This window comes from Sinocyclocheilus grahami, unplaced genomic scaffold (assembly GCF_001515645.1).
Source record: "Sinocyclocheilus grahami isolate Dianchi unplaced genomic scaffold, SAMN03320097.WGS_v1.1 scaffold209.1, whole genome shotgun sequence".
Lineage (NCBI taxonomy): Eukaryota > Metazoa > Chordata > Actinopteri > Cypriniformes > Cyprinidae > Sinocyclocheilus > Sinocyclocheilus grahami.
Genome location: NW_015505388.1, coordinates 705852 through 722337, shown reverse-complemented (window position 1 = coordinate 722337; position 16486 = coordinate 705852). Strand labels below are relative to the sequence as shown.

At 38.3% G+C, this 16486-nt stretch overlaps 1 protein-coding gene and 1 pseudogene across 4 annotated transcripts; one reads left to right on the top strand and one right to left on the bottom strand.

The window, feature by feature from the left end:
* Positions 1-225: 225 nt before the first annotated feature.
* Positions 226-8730, top strand: LOC107595868 (coiled-coil domain-containing protein 80-like; annotated as a pseudogene).
* A 227-nt stretch (positions 8731-8957) lies between these two features.
* On the bottom strand, positions 8958-15044 carry LOC107595814 (probable UDP-sugar transporter protein SLC35A5). 4 transcript variants are annotated; one of them, XM_016286364.1, is made up of 7 exons: positions 14980-15044; positions 14119-14321; positions 13896-13994; positions 13610-13743; positions 12897-12964; positions 12050-12815; positions 8958-9548 (listed from the first exon to the last, which is right to left on the bottom strand). In XM_016286364.1, the coding sequence occupies exons 1-7, from the start codon at positions 15033-15035 to the stop codon at positions 9483-9485; spliced, it is 1392 nt and encodes a 463-aa protein (XP_016141850.1). In that variant the 5' UTR covers positions 15036-15044; the 3' UTR covers positions 8958-9482. The 4 variants fall into 4 exon arrangements, with proteins under 4 accessions (XP_016141850.1, XP_016141851.1, XP_016141852.1 ...); XM_016286365.1 differs by having other exon boundaries at positions 8961-9548; positions 14976-15035; XM_016286366.1 differs by having other exon boundaries at positions 8962-9548; positions 14119-14294; positions 14976-15037.
* Between the last annotated feature and the right edge of the window lie 1442 nt (positions 15045-16486).

Sequence of the window (16486 nt, the reverse complement as noted above, 5' to 3'; positions counted from 1 at the left end):
ATAGCCTAGTAAGATTTTTCTTTGGATTTAGAGCAGTGAAAAAAGAAAAGAAAAGACTTTTCATGTTATCTTTATAATATCACACTTGCTATATTTATTATTTATAAATATTGCTACCTTTATATTTATGAAAAGGGTCTTGAAAGGGTTTGTAAGACTGTTTTAAGGTTAAGGTTCACTCTGATTGCAGGAGTAAATCTCTGCGCACTGGCACCCCTGAGTTACATGGGTTGGTCCCGTGCGCTCGACAGAGGATACGGAGGCTGCTGTGACTTACTGGCGTCATTTGCAGGGAAAAACCGCCTGCTGGTTATTTCCGCACCTCACGACTCTGATGGTTACTTCAGACTGATGATGAGTCTTCTCAAACCAGACGTTTACTGCGAATTGGCAGAGCGGCACGTGCATCAGATTGTCATGTTTCACCAAGAAGGGGAATTGGGTGGGAAAATCAGACGCATTACTAACGAAGGCAAGGTAATGGAAGAGCTGTTAGATACGACTATTATTCCCAGGCTCATGAACTTTCTTAAAATAGAGAAAGGAAAGTTTGGGATGGTCCTACTTAAGAAGACGCTTCAGGTTGAGGAGCGCTACCCATACCCTGTCAGACTGGAAGCAATGTACGAAGTTATTGACCAGTCGCCCATTCGCAAAATGGAGAAAGTCAGGCAGAAAGGCTTTGTGCAGAAGTGTAAAGGGGCTGGAGTGGAGGGGCAGGTGGTTGAGGGTGTCCCCATCACTTATTCCCAAGTGGATCCACCAATGGAGAGGAGAAAAGAGATGCGGAAACCCATCCGAAGACCGACTACAACAACTACTCCAACTCCAATGAGACCAACGACCATTACCACCACTACCAAAGCAATTACCACCACCACCACACGTCCCTCAAATACAACCCGATCCACCACTACAACGATGACAACAACGCTGCCGACCACAACCACAGTGCGGACCACCACCACTCCAAGGACGACCAGAGCTCATACTACCCCACAATGGATCCCAGCCCACAAGACCACCACTGAGCCTTACTATTACAGTAGGGACAGATACCAGACAACCTCACCCACAACAGTTCCCATCTACACCAAAGCTGACACAGCAAAATACAGGGACAACCACACAGATAAAAAAGAATACAACCACAAGCGTACCAGCATTACGCCTACACAACACAAACCGCCTAATGTTAGGCCTACAAAGAAAAAAAATGGCAATAAGGAAATTGCATACGAAGTGAAATATGATGTTGGTGAGCCCACTGACGTCTATCCTGAAGAGAAGGAGGAAAAAATTGTGCCCACCAAGAAAGGCAAGGGCAGGATGAATAAAAAGAAGAAAAAAGACAAGACGGATAAGACAGAGAGGAGGGGAAAGGGTGGTAAAAAAAATGGAAAGAAAGATTCAAAGATCCATGAGAAAGAAGATTATCAGAAACTAACAAAAAGACCACCGCCACCGCTGTCACCTAAAGGAACTCTGACAACATTTTTGGACTATTTTGAAACCAAAAGGAGACTAATTGTGAGTAGCTTTGTAAGTAGTCTGATGAATTAGAAATGTGGATTTCTGTATTATATTATTAATTACTGTTCTTCTGTTTCAAACTCTTTACTTCAGTTGATCACCTCTCCAACAGAGGAGAACAATATGTATGTTCAGCAAAGGGATGAATACTTGGAACATGTGTGTGAGATGGCCATCAGGAAGGTCTCTATCATCACCATCTTCGGCACGCTTACAAACAGCACCATGAAAATAGATCATTACCAACTTGGTAAGCCACTTTCAACTTGTTGGAAACAATATATATATGCAGTATATCAACTATATACTTTATATTATTCAAACAACCAAAAAAACATTAAAATAACTCTTTGAAAATTATAGGAGAATGTGTTTTCATCACTGCCTGCTTTTTTCCTGTTATCTTTTTCTATTGTTTTGCTTTCCTCATTCTTAAACAACCACTGCTGAGAATCCATGTCATGTTTTGACATATGGACATTTAAACCCAGGTTATGGAAGTTCCGGTCAAAACATTCCATCCATTTCCACTGAGCCAAACTGAACTCAGACCACCTATTATAAAATCCTGCAATGTTCATGAAAAAGAACAACTGTTTCCTGTTCTTTGAGAGCTTTACTAGTTGTGACATGGAGCTATGAATGATTAGGCTGAAGATGGATATGATAAAGACAAGCTATTTCCCTATGCTGGAGATTAAGAGTTTTTAATTGTATGCCAAACAAAAAGTGCCTTTTATCCAACAGTTGGCACTTTTGAGTTAGTTAGTGTGAGTTAGGGAAGCACTTTTCCAGATTATGACCTCATATGACACAGAACCTAACAGCGAAGGAACTTGAAGTTTGGTCTGAGAATGGAGTGAATGGTACTTGTTCAAGTGTCACAGAATGTTGCTAGATGAATCAAATGGAAGAGTGCAGAGAGTCTACCCTGGCAGAATATTCTCTCTAGTTTATTATCCAAGACATGGTAAAATGTCTGTTTCCTTTGTAGCTGATATCCTGACTGGGGAGTTTAAGCTCAGAAACAGCAGTCAGTTGTTGGCAGATGAGCCAGTTTTGCAGGGTGGGTAGATTGGTAAAGCATACTATAATCTACATTCTCACAATTTCTTCATTGTCAGTGTTGTTGTGGAACTGCTCCAAAAGCAGGGAAGCCTATGGCTTGAATTCAAAAACATTGAGTATTGTTGGAGTAATTCAAAAGGCTTACTCCCTCAGACATGTTAAAATGATTAAGACCAGATTTTTACCTGAAATTTAGCTTTAATTCTTCCTACCTATCTGTTGTCACCAGTGTTGTTAGCCATTCAGAATTAAGAATGTTAATTCAAGCTAATTCAAAATGTTGTGCATCCTTGGTTGTCACTGTTGTTAATTTAGCAGATGTCACACAGTTAGATTATAGAAGCATTAGGATAAAATGCTCTGGAACGGTTTAACAATGATATCATCATCATCATCATCATCCAGACATCATCCATGAGTCACTGGTTTGACTTTTATTCCATACACTCATCAGTCTGGTCTGCATCACATAGTTCTCTGTGAGGGGTCCCTTTCACTGCCGCAGGATGGAAAAATGGAAGCAAAACAGGTGCTCATAAACATCTCTCTCTGTTAAAGGCAGCTAAGTGAACACATAAGGCTCTCTATGAAGGCATATATCAGCCTGGCATGTTCTGAGCATTTATAGCCTCCCAGCTCACTCTGACTGGTTTTAGTGCAGCATCAGAGGTACTAGAAAAGGAAACATGACTGACTGTATGATCATCCTAAACCACAATTAAATGTCTTGTGCTGTGGCTATGGTAGGGATATATAATTAGGAGCGCTGCTGAGGCTAAACCTAATCACTCATTTTCCGTTTGTAATGCCTATGATGTAACTCTGGGGATTTCATTTTATCATTATTATTTAAAAATTGTATTTATTTGTTTTATATTAAGATAGTTGTCGTTTATATAGTGTGAGACAAGAAGGACATATGCCTAAAGCCTCCTTGTATATTCTTGCCTTGAGAGATAAACAAAGAGCTTATTTAAAGAAAACCACATGTTTAGAGGGAGAAATAGCATTTTGTCTTTGCTTTGATTGGTTTTTAATTGTAGTTTACCTCCCATGCTGAAATTGGAATGCCTTAAACCGTCTTTTTTGTTGTCCACTGGAAATTAGAGTGAGAAATTCTTTGGATTTTGCAGAAAGGAAAACAAATACTTTGGGTTGGCCGCGTCTTCCCATGCTGTCTTACGCACACACAGAGTTTCCACAGAGCAAAGAGGGACTTTCACATAAGTTGCTCTGTTTTTATCTGTCTCTTGTATTGCAGAGTGTAACAACGTTCGTAGGTCGGGAAGAAGGAGGCGGGAACCGGTGAACATTTAAAGACTTTAATAAAATAAACACAAAATGAAAATAAAGCGGCAGCCCCTCGCGGACGACTGCCGCACACAAAACACAAAATAAAATCCAGGCCTGGTCCTCTTTCGTCCAACACTGTCGTCACTCCTCCTTTTATCCTTCCGGAGCTCCTCCGTGGGACTTGAGACCGGTGAGTGGCGCAGGTGTCGCGCATTAGCATTTACTCCACCGGCCCGATCACAGCGGCCGCGGCGTACCTGGGGGTAAGGACAGACAGACAAGGTGAGAGCAAAGGAGACGGAAGGATGAGGAGAGACAAAAAAAAAAATCTTGTTCCGGTTCCCAGACACACTACCGCTCGGCCCTCCACCAGCTGGGTAAACTCTTCCGCGATGCCAGGCAGCGGCACTGGACAGCCCTCAGTGGACGGCGGCGGCTCCTCCAGGTTTGGGCAGCCGGCAGGAGTCCCCCATTCCCTGCTCCTCCCCGGATGGCAGCAGGCGAACAGCCTCAGGCGAACGGCGGCGACTCCTCCGCTCCCTCACGGACGGCAGCCGTCCCTCCACAGCGGCTGGCAGCGAGTTCGTCCGCCCCCCCCCGGCAACTCACTCCAGCCCACCGCCTCGAGCCTCCATGGTGGCAGACTGCTCCTCCATGCATGATGACACCGCGGACTCACCACAGCGGCGAGGGATCTCTGGCAGCGTGTCCCTCGTTCCTCCCGGGTTTCGGCACCAATGTACCACAGTTCGTAGTCACGGGAAGAAGGAGGCAGGAACCAGCGAACATTTAAAGACTTTAATAAAATAAACAAACACAAAATGAAAGTAAAGCGGCAGCCCCTCGCGGACGACTGCTGCACACAAAACACAAAATAGAATCCAGGCCTGGTCCTCTCTCGTTCAATAATGTGATATTGGACGTTGCGTTTTGGATTGCATTCTTGCTTGAACAGCATATTTGTTGTGGTTTGTAGAAAAATGTCAAGAATTTTTCACAGCTCTGTCGATCTGACACATAATTTGAGGTTCAGCATTCTTGGCTACTCAAAACCTACTGAGAAAATCCCCTTACTAGTAATACAACCCTCTATGAAGCTTTTTCATATATCTCTTTATTTCCAGCAATATTATGAAGTGCCAATTGCGATGAAGGCTGTGTTTGATTATATCGACACGTTTTCATCACGCATCAGAGAGATGGAACAACAGAAACGTGATGGGGTGACATGTAAAAAAGAAGACAAGCCAAGATCATTGGAGAACTTCCTTTCCAGGTATTTTCCATTGAAATGGTGCTGTGATTTGCTGGGAATCTTATAAGCAATCTATTGTTCTAATAACTTTGGGCTACTCGATTTTAGGTTCCGCTGGAGACGCAGGTTATTTGTCATATCTGCACCAAATGATGAGGAATGGGCCTATCAGCAACAGCTCTATGCACTGACCAGTCAAGCGTGCAACCTGGGTAAGAATAATAATAACTACACCTTCAGATGTCACTGATGGCACATAAATGCACATTGCATTATTGGGTAGGACTCTGCCCATATGTATATATAAATATATATATATATATTATATTATATAGCTTTGCATAGAGTAGGTGAACCCTATTGACATTCAAATATTATATTTATAAGTCATTGTTTGCCAGCCAATTCCATACCTGTTGGTCTAAGTGTTGACCCCATCCAGTGACCTTATGGTCAAATTTCACATGAAATGCCTGTGGAAATCATAAAGAGATGTTCCTAGTTGTGAATAAACTAGTGAATAGCAATTTAAAAGGCTACAGAATTCACATTTGATGTATGACTGTGTAATTTATGTTGTAGAACAAAATGTGAAAGTCTCCTGAAATAATGTTTACCACGTGCCTTAATTTACTCATAAACTGTAAACTGCTATTCCAAAAAACGTTCAGAAATGACCAGAGAGAGCTCTTAGAAAATTAGCTTACGAACTGACGTCACAACTTTACTCAGTTCTATAAAAAATAATTATTATTATGTGGCAAACTGGCTTTCTTCTCCATTTAAACTGACATCAGTTACCACAGCGGATTTGAATTTGGCTGTCAATTCAAACTTAAATGACTTGAGAAACAGCTTTGTTTATTAATACATCCCCCACATATTCCATTAACAACCATCTGTAAGCCACAATCATGCGCTTAAATGGCCTAAATGTCAACAGGGGAACATTTCAGGGTGGCATTCAAATTTGAGAAAAATTGTTTGTGTGTTGGTGGATTTGCAGGTCTTCGCCATGTATCAGTACTGAAGTTGGTGGGGACAGAGCTGATGGACATGGGAGGAGTGTTGGAGCTTTACCCCATCAATGGTAAGACCACTGCTGCTGAAACACTAGCAAAAAAGCTACACTTCTGGGAAGTGAGACTTACCAGTAAACTCCTAAAATGTTGTCTAGACTTTGAGGTGCGAGACAACCTTTTAACAGATATGTAAACACTTGTAGCAATGGTTTAAAAAGCAGTTGAAATATCAGCTGACTCAGATGCTTGCTTATTGGGGTCTTAGTAAACATATTAAGCAATTTTCACTTGTAGTAGACAAATTCTTGAAGTCTATTTGAAAATATGCAAGCATACCTGTAACTCTCACAGCAACCAGGTGTTTAGTTAGTGCATTAAGGGTTAATCAGCACATTAGATGAGTGCGGTGGTGTTGACATTGGCTGCTTTTTTTTCTGTCAGTCAAAAGCAGCCAGTATCCTCTGGTTTCAGGCCCCTCCATGCATGAGTCAGCCTCTCCAGCTCCGGACAGGCTCAGAAATGACCAAACCGTTCCCACAGGAATAATATTTTGAAGGACAGAAATGAAGAAGGGCTCAGGTGTTTACATATTTTCCATCATTGTTGAAACTTCAGACAGCTTTGGGTTCACTGGCACTGAGGCTTCTGTGTGTTTTGAAAGGCTGCATCAGCAGTCTGTCTGATAAATTAAGATCAAAAAGTGATTCTATAAGCTGTATTTAGAGTGCTAACATTGATGTCTTCGTAGGCAGGACTCATATGTAAGATGAAAGCAAAGTCAGTATCTGATGAAACATGTTGGCTTTATAAAAATAAATCTGGTTTCTATGAAAATGTTCTGTCTGTCAGAGATTTATGTAATACTATTTATGTTAAAAAGCCCTTTATTTAAAATCAGATGTGCGTATATGTGTTTTTCTAAAGGAAAGAAAGATGGTAGACCGATAGACCAAAAGATTTTTATTTAATTATGTATTGATTTATTTATTTTGACAGTTCAAGAAGCCATATTTTTCAGTGGTATATAGTACCACTACAGTAACCACCACTGATTTGGTGGACATTATTATTTAATCAATATTGAAATGCTTTGTGCGGTTAATAATAATTTGTGAAAAAAGACACTATATTGTACAATTTTATAAGACAATTATATTTTTGTTCAGCAAGGGTGCATTATATTGATCAAAAGTGACAGTAAAATAATTTGTAATGTTACAAAATATTTTTTTAATAAATGCTGTTCTTTGGAACTTTCTATTCATCAAACAATTCTGAAAAAAATGTATCACCGTTTCCAAAAAATATCAAGCACTGCAACTATTTTCAACATTGGTAATAAGAAATGTTTCTTGAGCAAAAAGCAAAACAAAACCCAGCATATTAGAATTATTTCTGAATAAATTCTACTTTATAAAAAAGTGTTTTTAATTAATAATATTTTACAATATTTGTTTTACTGTATTTTTTACAAACATTAAAAAAAATCTCACTGACCCCTAACTTTTGAACAGTAATTCATACGCTATATACTAACTTTAAGCTTGACAAGGTCAGTATAAGTGGAAACAAAATTAAATGCTTTAAGAAAAACTCCCTTAAATATATAATGGCAGAAGATTCAACAGAGTTGAAAAGAGGACAAAAACTAATTCTGTATTCTCTTAGAAAGTGCGTAAAAATAAAACTGGACCGTAAAAGCATGATTTTTTTTTATTTCAGTAAAAACAATTAGGTATAATTATGTTTTATATAACATTAAATTGCAATGATGATGAATGGTGACATGCACATTGGCTAAAACAAACCTTTTCAAATAAAATGTTTTTGCATTATACACTGAACTCAAATCTATCAAATAATCTGAAGTTCAGTATCCTATTAATCACTGGTAAGTCATTTGTGGTGAACAAATGGCACAATTTTCACCATATGTTGTTTATATGCAGCTGCACGACTGTTTCTGACGCCCACATTTATGCATTTCAGGAAGTGCGACAGTAGAACGTGAGGGCATATCCGCCACTCTAGTGAGGGACATTAGAAACTACTTCCAGATCAGCCCTGAGTATTTCTCTATGCTGCTGGTGGGAAAAGACGGAAATGTCAAGTCCTGGTACCCGTCCCCCATGTGGTCAATGGCCATCATCTATGACTTGATTGACTCCATGCAGCTTCGCAGACAGGAAATGGCCATCCAGCAGTCTCTAGGCATGCGCTGCCCAGAAGATGAGTACGGTGGCTATGGCTACCCCCATGGCTATCATGAGGGTTACCAGGATGGCTATCATTAGGGGTATGGTTATTAGTGTTTACACTTTGTAAGGCAGTGTCAGGTAGGAGATAACTGAAAACTTCCCTTTTAACTGGTTTTATATTTATCGTATAGAGCTATTAATTTTTAAAGATGCATCTCCTCTGCTATACATCTGTCAAAACATTTGTATTTATTAGATGTCTTCTCTATTCGAAGTGATCGTTTTTAAAGGTCACAACCTGCTTTTTCTTGTTGAACTGTTTTGATATTGTTACTCTATGTTTAAAGAGCACTGTCGCTGTATGTCTTATTTATAAACATATAAATTGTGCTTTAATTTCAATAAAAATATATTGCTATCATGCCTTTGGATATAATAAGTTCCAAACATTGCAAGTCAACTTTGTTTTTAGATGAACTGTAAGTGCTTACAGTATGTGATCCTTGAGATTTTTCCTCCCTTATTTTATGAAGGCACTGTGTTGATACAGCCTAAACATTTCAAATAGCTGCTTAAGCAATGTCAAATTATGTAGTTTGACTTTTTCTTTGCTTTGTCTCCTTCTGCTGGCCAGTAATATATTGGCAGTTGCTTAAGAATTTAAATAAAAACTATACATATTTCAGCATATAGTATTAAAAAGTGGATTTTATTATTGCAGAAATCCAAGTATTTTTCTAAGATCATTTGTCAACATATACGACATGTGCATGCACAATAGTACATTAAAAACAAGCTCCTCTTACCTTAATACCTGCACTCTCACTTTCTGTCCTTCAGTCAACTACTGTATGAAGGAACCAAGAATAGTTCAAACAATGAAAATGAACATAATACTTTCACAAACCCTCCTGAGTTTGATACATGCTCATAATTTTTTACACAGTTTGTAAGAGAAAAAAATGAACAACTCTTTGATCCCTTTGCATGTCACGCAGACATTCCATGTGACTGAAACAATCATCATTCATTATAATACATATACATCATAGATACACAGGCTGATTCCAGAATATTTACATGATAATTAGAGAGAGATGGGTTCAAACTGACTCAGAAAGATTCTTCAGATTCACTCTCTGTGTTAGCCTTGGTTAGTCTCTCCAACTCTTCCCCATCCTAAAATAAAAATGTAAGACACAATCATGAATTACTACATACATTCTTTTCAGACCACCGTAGTTGTACAGAAAAACAGGACACCTTTTAGTGACTTTATAGATATATCTTTATAGACAAATAATAGATGGTGCTATCCAATGAAGGTCCCTGAAATTATTGTAGGGGCCGTTCATACTGAACACGTCCTTGCATTTTAAAAATGTGAGAGGCAGCAGAATGGAAAAGAATGCAGACCATCAAAACGTTGATAAAAGCATTTTTAAAAGTTTAAAAAGTAGTGCTTAAGCAAGACCCTGAAAGGCAGGGAATAGCGATGGTCCAACGGTCAAATACATTGCTTCAGATAAAAACTCTCAAATGTATTCAGTGTTGACTCGAAAGTGTACAGAGTAATTACATTTCTAAAAGAAGTTAAGCCAGCACAATGTAATAAAATATGTTTAAGAGATACTGGACTATGGCATGAGGAGCATATCAGTGGATCTTCATTTGATACTAAGAACTTGTGCGTGATTCTGGATTGTCCTATTCGGCATTAGCTATGTATTTATGATCTGAGATCAGATTACTGCGATTATTTATTAATAAAGATGTGACTTTTACCCACAGTAGGGTTAATTTCATACAGTTTGTTGTACACTCATTCATTTTGCAATTTGTTGATTATGTAAGATACTTTGGTAGTTTTAAGATCTGAGGATGGTATAAAACACTTGAGCAGCAGCGCTGAACGCATGTTCGTATCCTGGGATTCCACAATGTCCCAACAAAACCCAACCCAACCCGAAAATAGATATTAGTTCTGTGTTTCCAGCTCCAGCAGTTTGGATAAGATTTGGATAAGTGCTGGGTGATCAATAAAGGGAAGCAAAACATGACTTTGAATCCGTTATTATTAGGAAATCTTTCTGATATGTAGTCTTTATATGGTCTAATGCTAAAATGATAGTATTGGCTTTAGTGGTAAACCCTAAACTCTGATTGGGAATTCTAATTCCACTTTTATGATGATTAAGGACAAATGCAGCTGATATTGGTTCTCCAGACTTTGATCCATCTGTATATATAGGTATGTATAAAATAAGATTTTACAAAGAAGTTAAAGTTTAAGTTTAATTTATTTATAGAAAACATTTAAAACAACCTTGGTTGATCAAAGTGCTGTACAAAATTGCATAGGTCCATCACCGAAATTAAAATAGACAATCACAAGACGTTAAAAGCACAGGAGTGCAAATAGGTTTTTAAAAGACTTAAACTCAGGCACAGTGAGCAGACGGGCAGCTGCGATTTGGACCAATTGAAGTCTATGAATAGATGAGACAGGCAGCCCATGATACAGCGAGTTGCAATAATCAAGCCGTGATGAAATAAAATTATGGATTACAATCTCAAAACTCTTCCTACTTAAGAAGGGTTTAACTTTGGCTAGTCTTCGAAGGTGATAAAAGCTGGAGCTGACAACAGTTGATTTGTTTGTTCAGCTTTAGGTTACTATCCAGAATAAAACCCAGATCCTTGACATCAAGTGACTGATATAGAGTGAGAGAACCCAAGTCAATAGCACTCAGATCAGTTTTCTCAGTAGGCCCAAAAAGAACAATTTGTGTTTTGTAATCGTTCAGATGTAGAAAATTATTGGTTATCCATGTTTTCAATTCCTGGAGCAGGCTATTAATTGATTTATGGCAACCCTGTCGTTGTGCACAAATGGTATGTAAAGCTGAGTATCATCAGCGTAGCAATGAAACGACTCACCAATTCTCCTTTAATATAGAACCAATGGGTAACATCTACAGTGAAAACAGGAACAGTGCCAAAGTTGAACCCTGAGGAACACCACATGTAACATGCCCTACAGTAGAAGAGTGTTTTCCTATATTTACTGAGAATCTTCTATTGGACAGAAAGGACCAAAACCAGCCGAAACCAGTCGAGTACAGCGCCTCTAACCCCAATTCAGCACTTCAGGCGAGACAGCAAAGAGACCATGGTCAACAAAATCAAATGCAGAGCTGAGATCTAACAGCACTAAAGCCATAGTATTACCAGCTTCGGTAGACATTAAAATGTCATTAAAAACTTTCAAAAACTTGTGTCGAGGTTTAAAATCTGACTGAAAAATATCAGAAATACAAAGTGAACTTCTTTCCCATTCTGCTGCGTCTCACAAGAATGAGTTCTATAAGAAGTGACAACATGCCACTAATGGAATTGCCTGCCGTATAATATATTTGATCTAAATAATGCAGTAATCCAAGGTAGGGCTTTGCGCCTCCAAAATGTGTTTTCATTATAAGGAATTCAGGTTTCTTACTCATTCTTACTTAATTGGATTATAGTTTGCCAGATGTCCTCTACAAAGAGCTCCTTATTTAAACTCAGAGTGTACTTCAAAAATGAAGGTGGAAACGAATAACTCAAATGAAATAAATGATCAGCTGAGATGCAAAGTGACCATCCTTTTAAAATGAGGCAAGTCTATATTTGACTCTTACCCCTCTCGACCTCTCAAACACCTCGCCATTGATGACCCTGAGCCTCTCCTGCTGTAGTGCGTACTCTGGATCCTTCAGTTTGCTGCTATGGTAGATAAAAATGGCTAGCAGTACTACAGGTGCCTTCAGGAAGAAATCCATTGATGGATGAAAGTCAAACAGGAAGAGAGAGAGCGCAGTGACGATGACCGTGGTGATCTGGCCCGTAAGCACATGGAACATGTTATCGCGGAACTTGAGAATGAAGGCCACCGACAGGCCTAGGGCAGCTGTGATGAAAACCAGTGCGATGGAGAAGATGTTGTGTCCATAGAGGAGGCCGCAGTGTAGCGTCAGGTCACGGTAGTCAGAGTGCAGGAGAAGCGTGAGGCTGTTGAAGATCAAACCGAACATGTACAGCTTGCTGTTTTGGATGAAGATGCTCTCCATCTGCTCCCCCTCCTTGAGGATCTTCTCACTGTAGATGTTGGCCAGTGCAGAGATGAAGCATTGCAGCAGCAGTAGGATGTAACCCAGACCGAAGCTGTTCAGCCCGTGTATGAGCTGGCTGTCCCACATCTCACGTTTCCAGTATGTTTCATTATGGTTCTGATGCTCTGGCTTGGGATGGGCGTATTTTAAGCAGCTGTTAGAAGGGGTGGAAATGTGGACTGGGTGGAGGCCATGTACAGCAATGGCATGATGGTCACCACTGCCAGTGGTCAATGACACAATGGACAGGAACAAAATGATCAATGATGCCCACTGCACCCAAGACAAGCGCCTCCTGCAGGTCAAAAGATGGAAAGTCAGTAACAGACAAAAATATAATGATAGAAAACAGATATCAAGAAATGTCAGTACTTACTTTAGAACAACTCGGAAGAGAATGGCTGTTGTCAAAATAACAATGTTGGAAAACAATACTGCCATGGCCTATTAAAACATGAGAAAAATATGAATGTTATAGTTTATACATTTGGGGTCAGTAAAGTAGCCTGACAATTTTTTATAATTTAATAATTGTACTCTGAAGGTTGATCAAAAGTGATAATAAATGCATTTATAATGTTACAAAAGATTTCTATTTTAAATAAATGAACTTTCTAATCATCAAAGAATGTATTATGGTTCCCACAAAAATATTAAGCAGCACAACTGTTTTGAACATTCAAAATATGATAATATGATCAAATGTTTACTGAGCAACAAATCAGAATATTATAATGATTTCTGAAGGATCATATGACGCTGAAGAAATTCAGCTTTGCTATCATTAATAAAAAAATAAAAATATATTAAAATAAAATAATGTTATTTTAAACTGTGATAATATTTCACAATATTACTGTTTTTACTGTATTTTTTATCAAATAAATGCAAAATATAAACTTCTATAAAAAGCATTAAAAATCTTGCAGATCCCAATTCATTGAAAGGTAGTTTATAAATATATCTATTTAATATAGAAATTGAATTACTCTAATTGTAAGAAAAATGATTATTTTTATATAAAGTATTAAATGCAAAGAGTTATTTTTCTTCTAATATTTATCCATAACTTTAAATAATTCAACGTACAGGTTGCAGATAGGTCATCACATAGAAGATTATGAGGTTATCGAGGAAGTAGAGGAATGCAGGAACAGACCATTTCAGGTAGTTGAGAAAAGAGGCACCAGATGAACACCCCAAATCTTTATAAGAGCGGCCCTCTGGAAAACAAAAGCAATAGTTTTCGTCCCATAACAAACAACATGTACTACTAACATATATCACAATTCAACAGGCTGTATATATACACTATCTTAATATGTTTATGAGTATGGTATGAGAATGGAATTTTGAGACAACAAATCTGACTCACCTCGAATGACCACCCGTACTGACATCACTAAACAAAATACTAGTTTGATGGCCTCTGCCATTAAATTCACAGATGCAGGAAGAAAGTCATATTTGTTTTCTGTAGGTAAGAAAAAATTAGTTGCAACAGTTTTTAAAATACAAGTTGCAAAAAGTAAAGTTAACTATTGATTGTATTATGATCATATATTAGGTTGTTCTGTGGTGGCGTAATATTATTTCACCTTCATTGGCCGAGAATTTTAGTAATAGGATGCGACTGATTCCCAAGGTGACAAAACCCAGACCCAGAACCAAAGTGTAGGTGGAAGATCTTGAGCAAAGCCGCGAGCAAGGACAGCAGCAACGGCAAAAAGAAGAGGATGAGGACGGGGCCATTATGGACAAGGTGAGCCTGAGGCTGGTCATAAGAGAACAAACAGGATCACTGAGAAAACATCAGACAATCATATCAATCACAAAACCACCAATGAAAAAAGTATACGTTTTCATGCAATAACAAATCAAATAATTATTTGGTCTCTCCAGCACTTTCACTCATCAAATACTACTTAGTCAAGACGTGTCACTTTCTGTATAGCGCTTTGTTTTCAGCATGATTCACAAGCACAAATGATGAGCCAACCAAGAAAACATGCAGACATGAAGTCATGGAATGATGGATGACTATTGTGTTTTAAGTGTTTACAGACCGTTCAGAATGGAAGGATCATGAACATTGTGTCTTTGTTGTTCTAAATATTACATCTTTCAGTACAGCACTGTTTAAACATCAAACTCCAAAAGGAATAACTATAGATGACTATGGCATAATCTTAGAAATGATCAAAAAATATTCTAAACACATTCAGAATGTAAAACAAACAGATGCTAAATAATATGTAACAACTAGAACGCAAAACAATTATAATATTTACAGTGGTGTGGTTCATCACAATATTGTGGATTCAATTTGGATTGTTCTGGTGTTACCAACGCAATAAAAAAGCAGTGCATCATCCAGTTCAACGACAGGATATTCACATATCATGTGAATGTGGTGATACAGCACAAATAGATTCATATTCGGTGCTTTATTTACCTGCCCATATGCTCTCACTCGAACGAACACCCTGCCCACGGCTTCCGCATCTTTGCGCATGCGTACAACCAAGCTACTAGTGTTGGGTCGTTCTTGAACGATTCGTTCGTTTTGAACGAATCTTTAATGTGACTCGGGAAGAACGAGTCGTCTCGGGGAGTGATTCGTTCAGTCGCGCATGCGCAACATCATATAGGTTCTGTACTGGAATTAGTCAAGTAGTTTGTTTCGAGTCTTCGGGTTTTTCCGAGTCGTTCGTTCATCACGTGACAGCCCCATAAGCCCAAACCCGAAGACTTGTCAGATAAGAGACTGAAGACCCAGGTAAACAATTAATTAATATTTTCTGTTTCTTATTGCAGTTTTGTATTGTTTGTAGTGTGATCAACGTTTGCGTAAGTAGTAGACATGTTAGGGAAGTAACACGTAACATTTTAATTATATTTTGTTAAAATGAACGAAATGACTCGAAAAAAGATTCGTTCATTTTGCTGAACGAGACTCAAAGGTCCGAGTTGGTAAAATGATCCGAACTTCCCATCACTACAAGCTACGTCACCGCTTGGCTGGACTGGGTTCTTCTTCTTCTTCTTCTTCTTTTAGGATTTAATGGCGGTTGGCAAACCAACTTAAAAGGTTTCCTACTGGAAAGGAGTGTGAAGCGCACAATGAATAGGAACTTTAGAAACAAGAGCTACCTTAAAAAAAAACAAATTTTTTAAATAAAAATTACAATTTAATAAATAAAAAAAACCTAACCCCAAACCCGGTATCCTACATCCTATTAATCAATCCTGTTTCCTTTAAATAAATAACGAATTCGCGATATATTCTTGATTGCTTAGATCCATCGCCTAACAAAACCTGGAGTGACAGATCATTTATTTCCAGATACCTTAAAGCTTGACTTAGTTGGAAACGTTCTCTTTCATAAGCCTCACATTCTATAAGTACATATTCTACAGTTTCTGTTAACCCACATTTGTCACAATTTCCTATTCTATGTAAGCACTGATTTAATAAACAATTACCAATACGCATTCTTGCAATTATAACGTCCTCTTTCCTGTTTCCAAATCTTCTTCTCTCTGAACCAACTTTTTCTTGTATGCAGTGTAAATGTTCCTTCTTTCCATTCATTCGGCCATATTTCCTGTATTTCTTTCGCTATTATCGCTTTTATTTCTGTTTTACTTAATGCCACTTCAATGTTTATTTGTGAATGATTTAATGCCTGTTTAGCCAAATGATCAGCCTCCTCATTTCCATTCACACCTATATGTGATGGTACCCACACGAAATTTACCAGAAGTCCATACTGTCCATACTACTCTGCATTACTTCATTTATCATGTCTTGTCTTGCTAATGAATTTCCACTTGACAAACTGTTTAGTGCTGAAAGAGAATCTGTGCATATCACTGCCTTTGTTGGTTGTATTTCTTCTATCCACTGAAGTGCTAGTAAGATTGCTATTAGTTCTGCAGTAAATACAGAAATATGATCTGAAG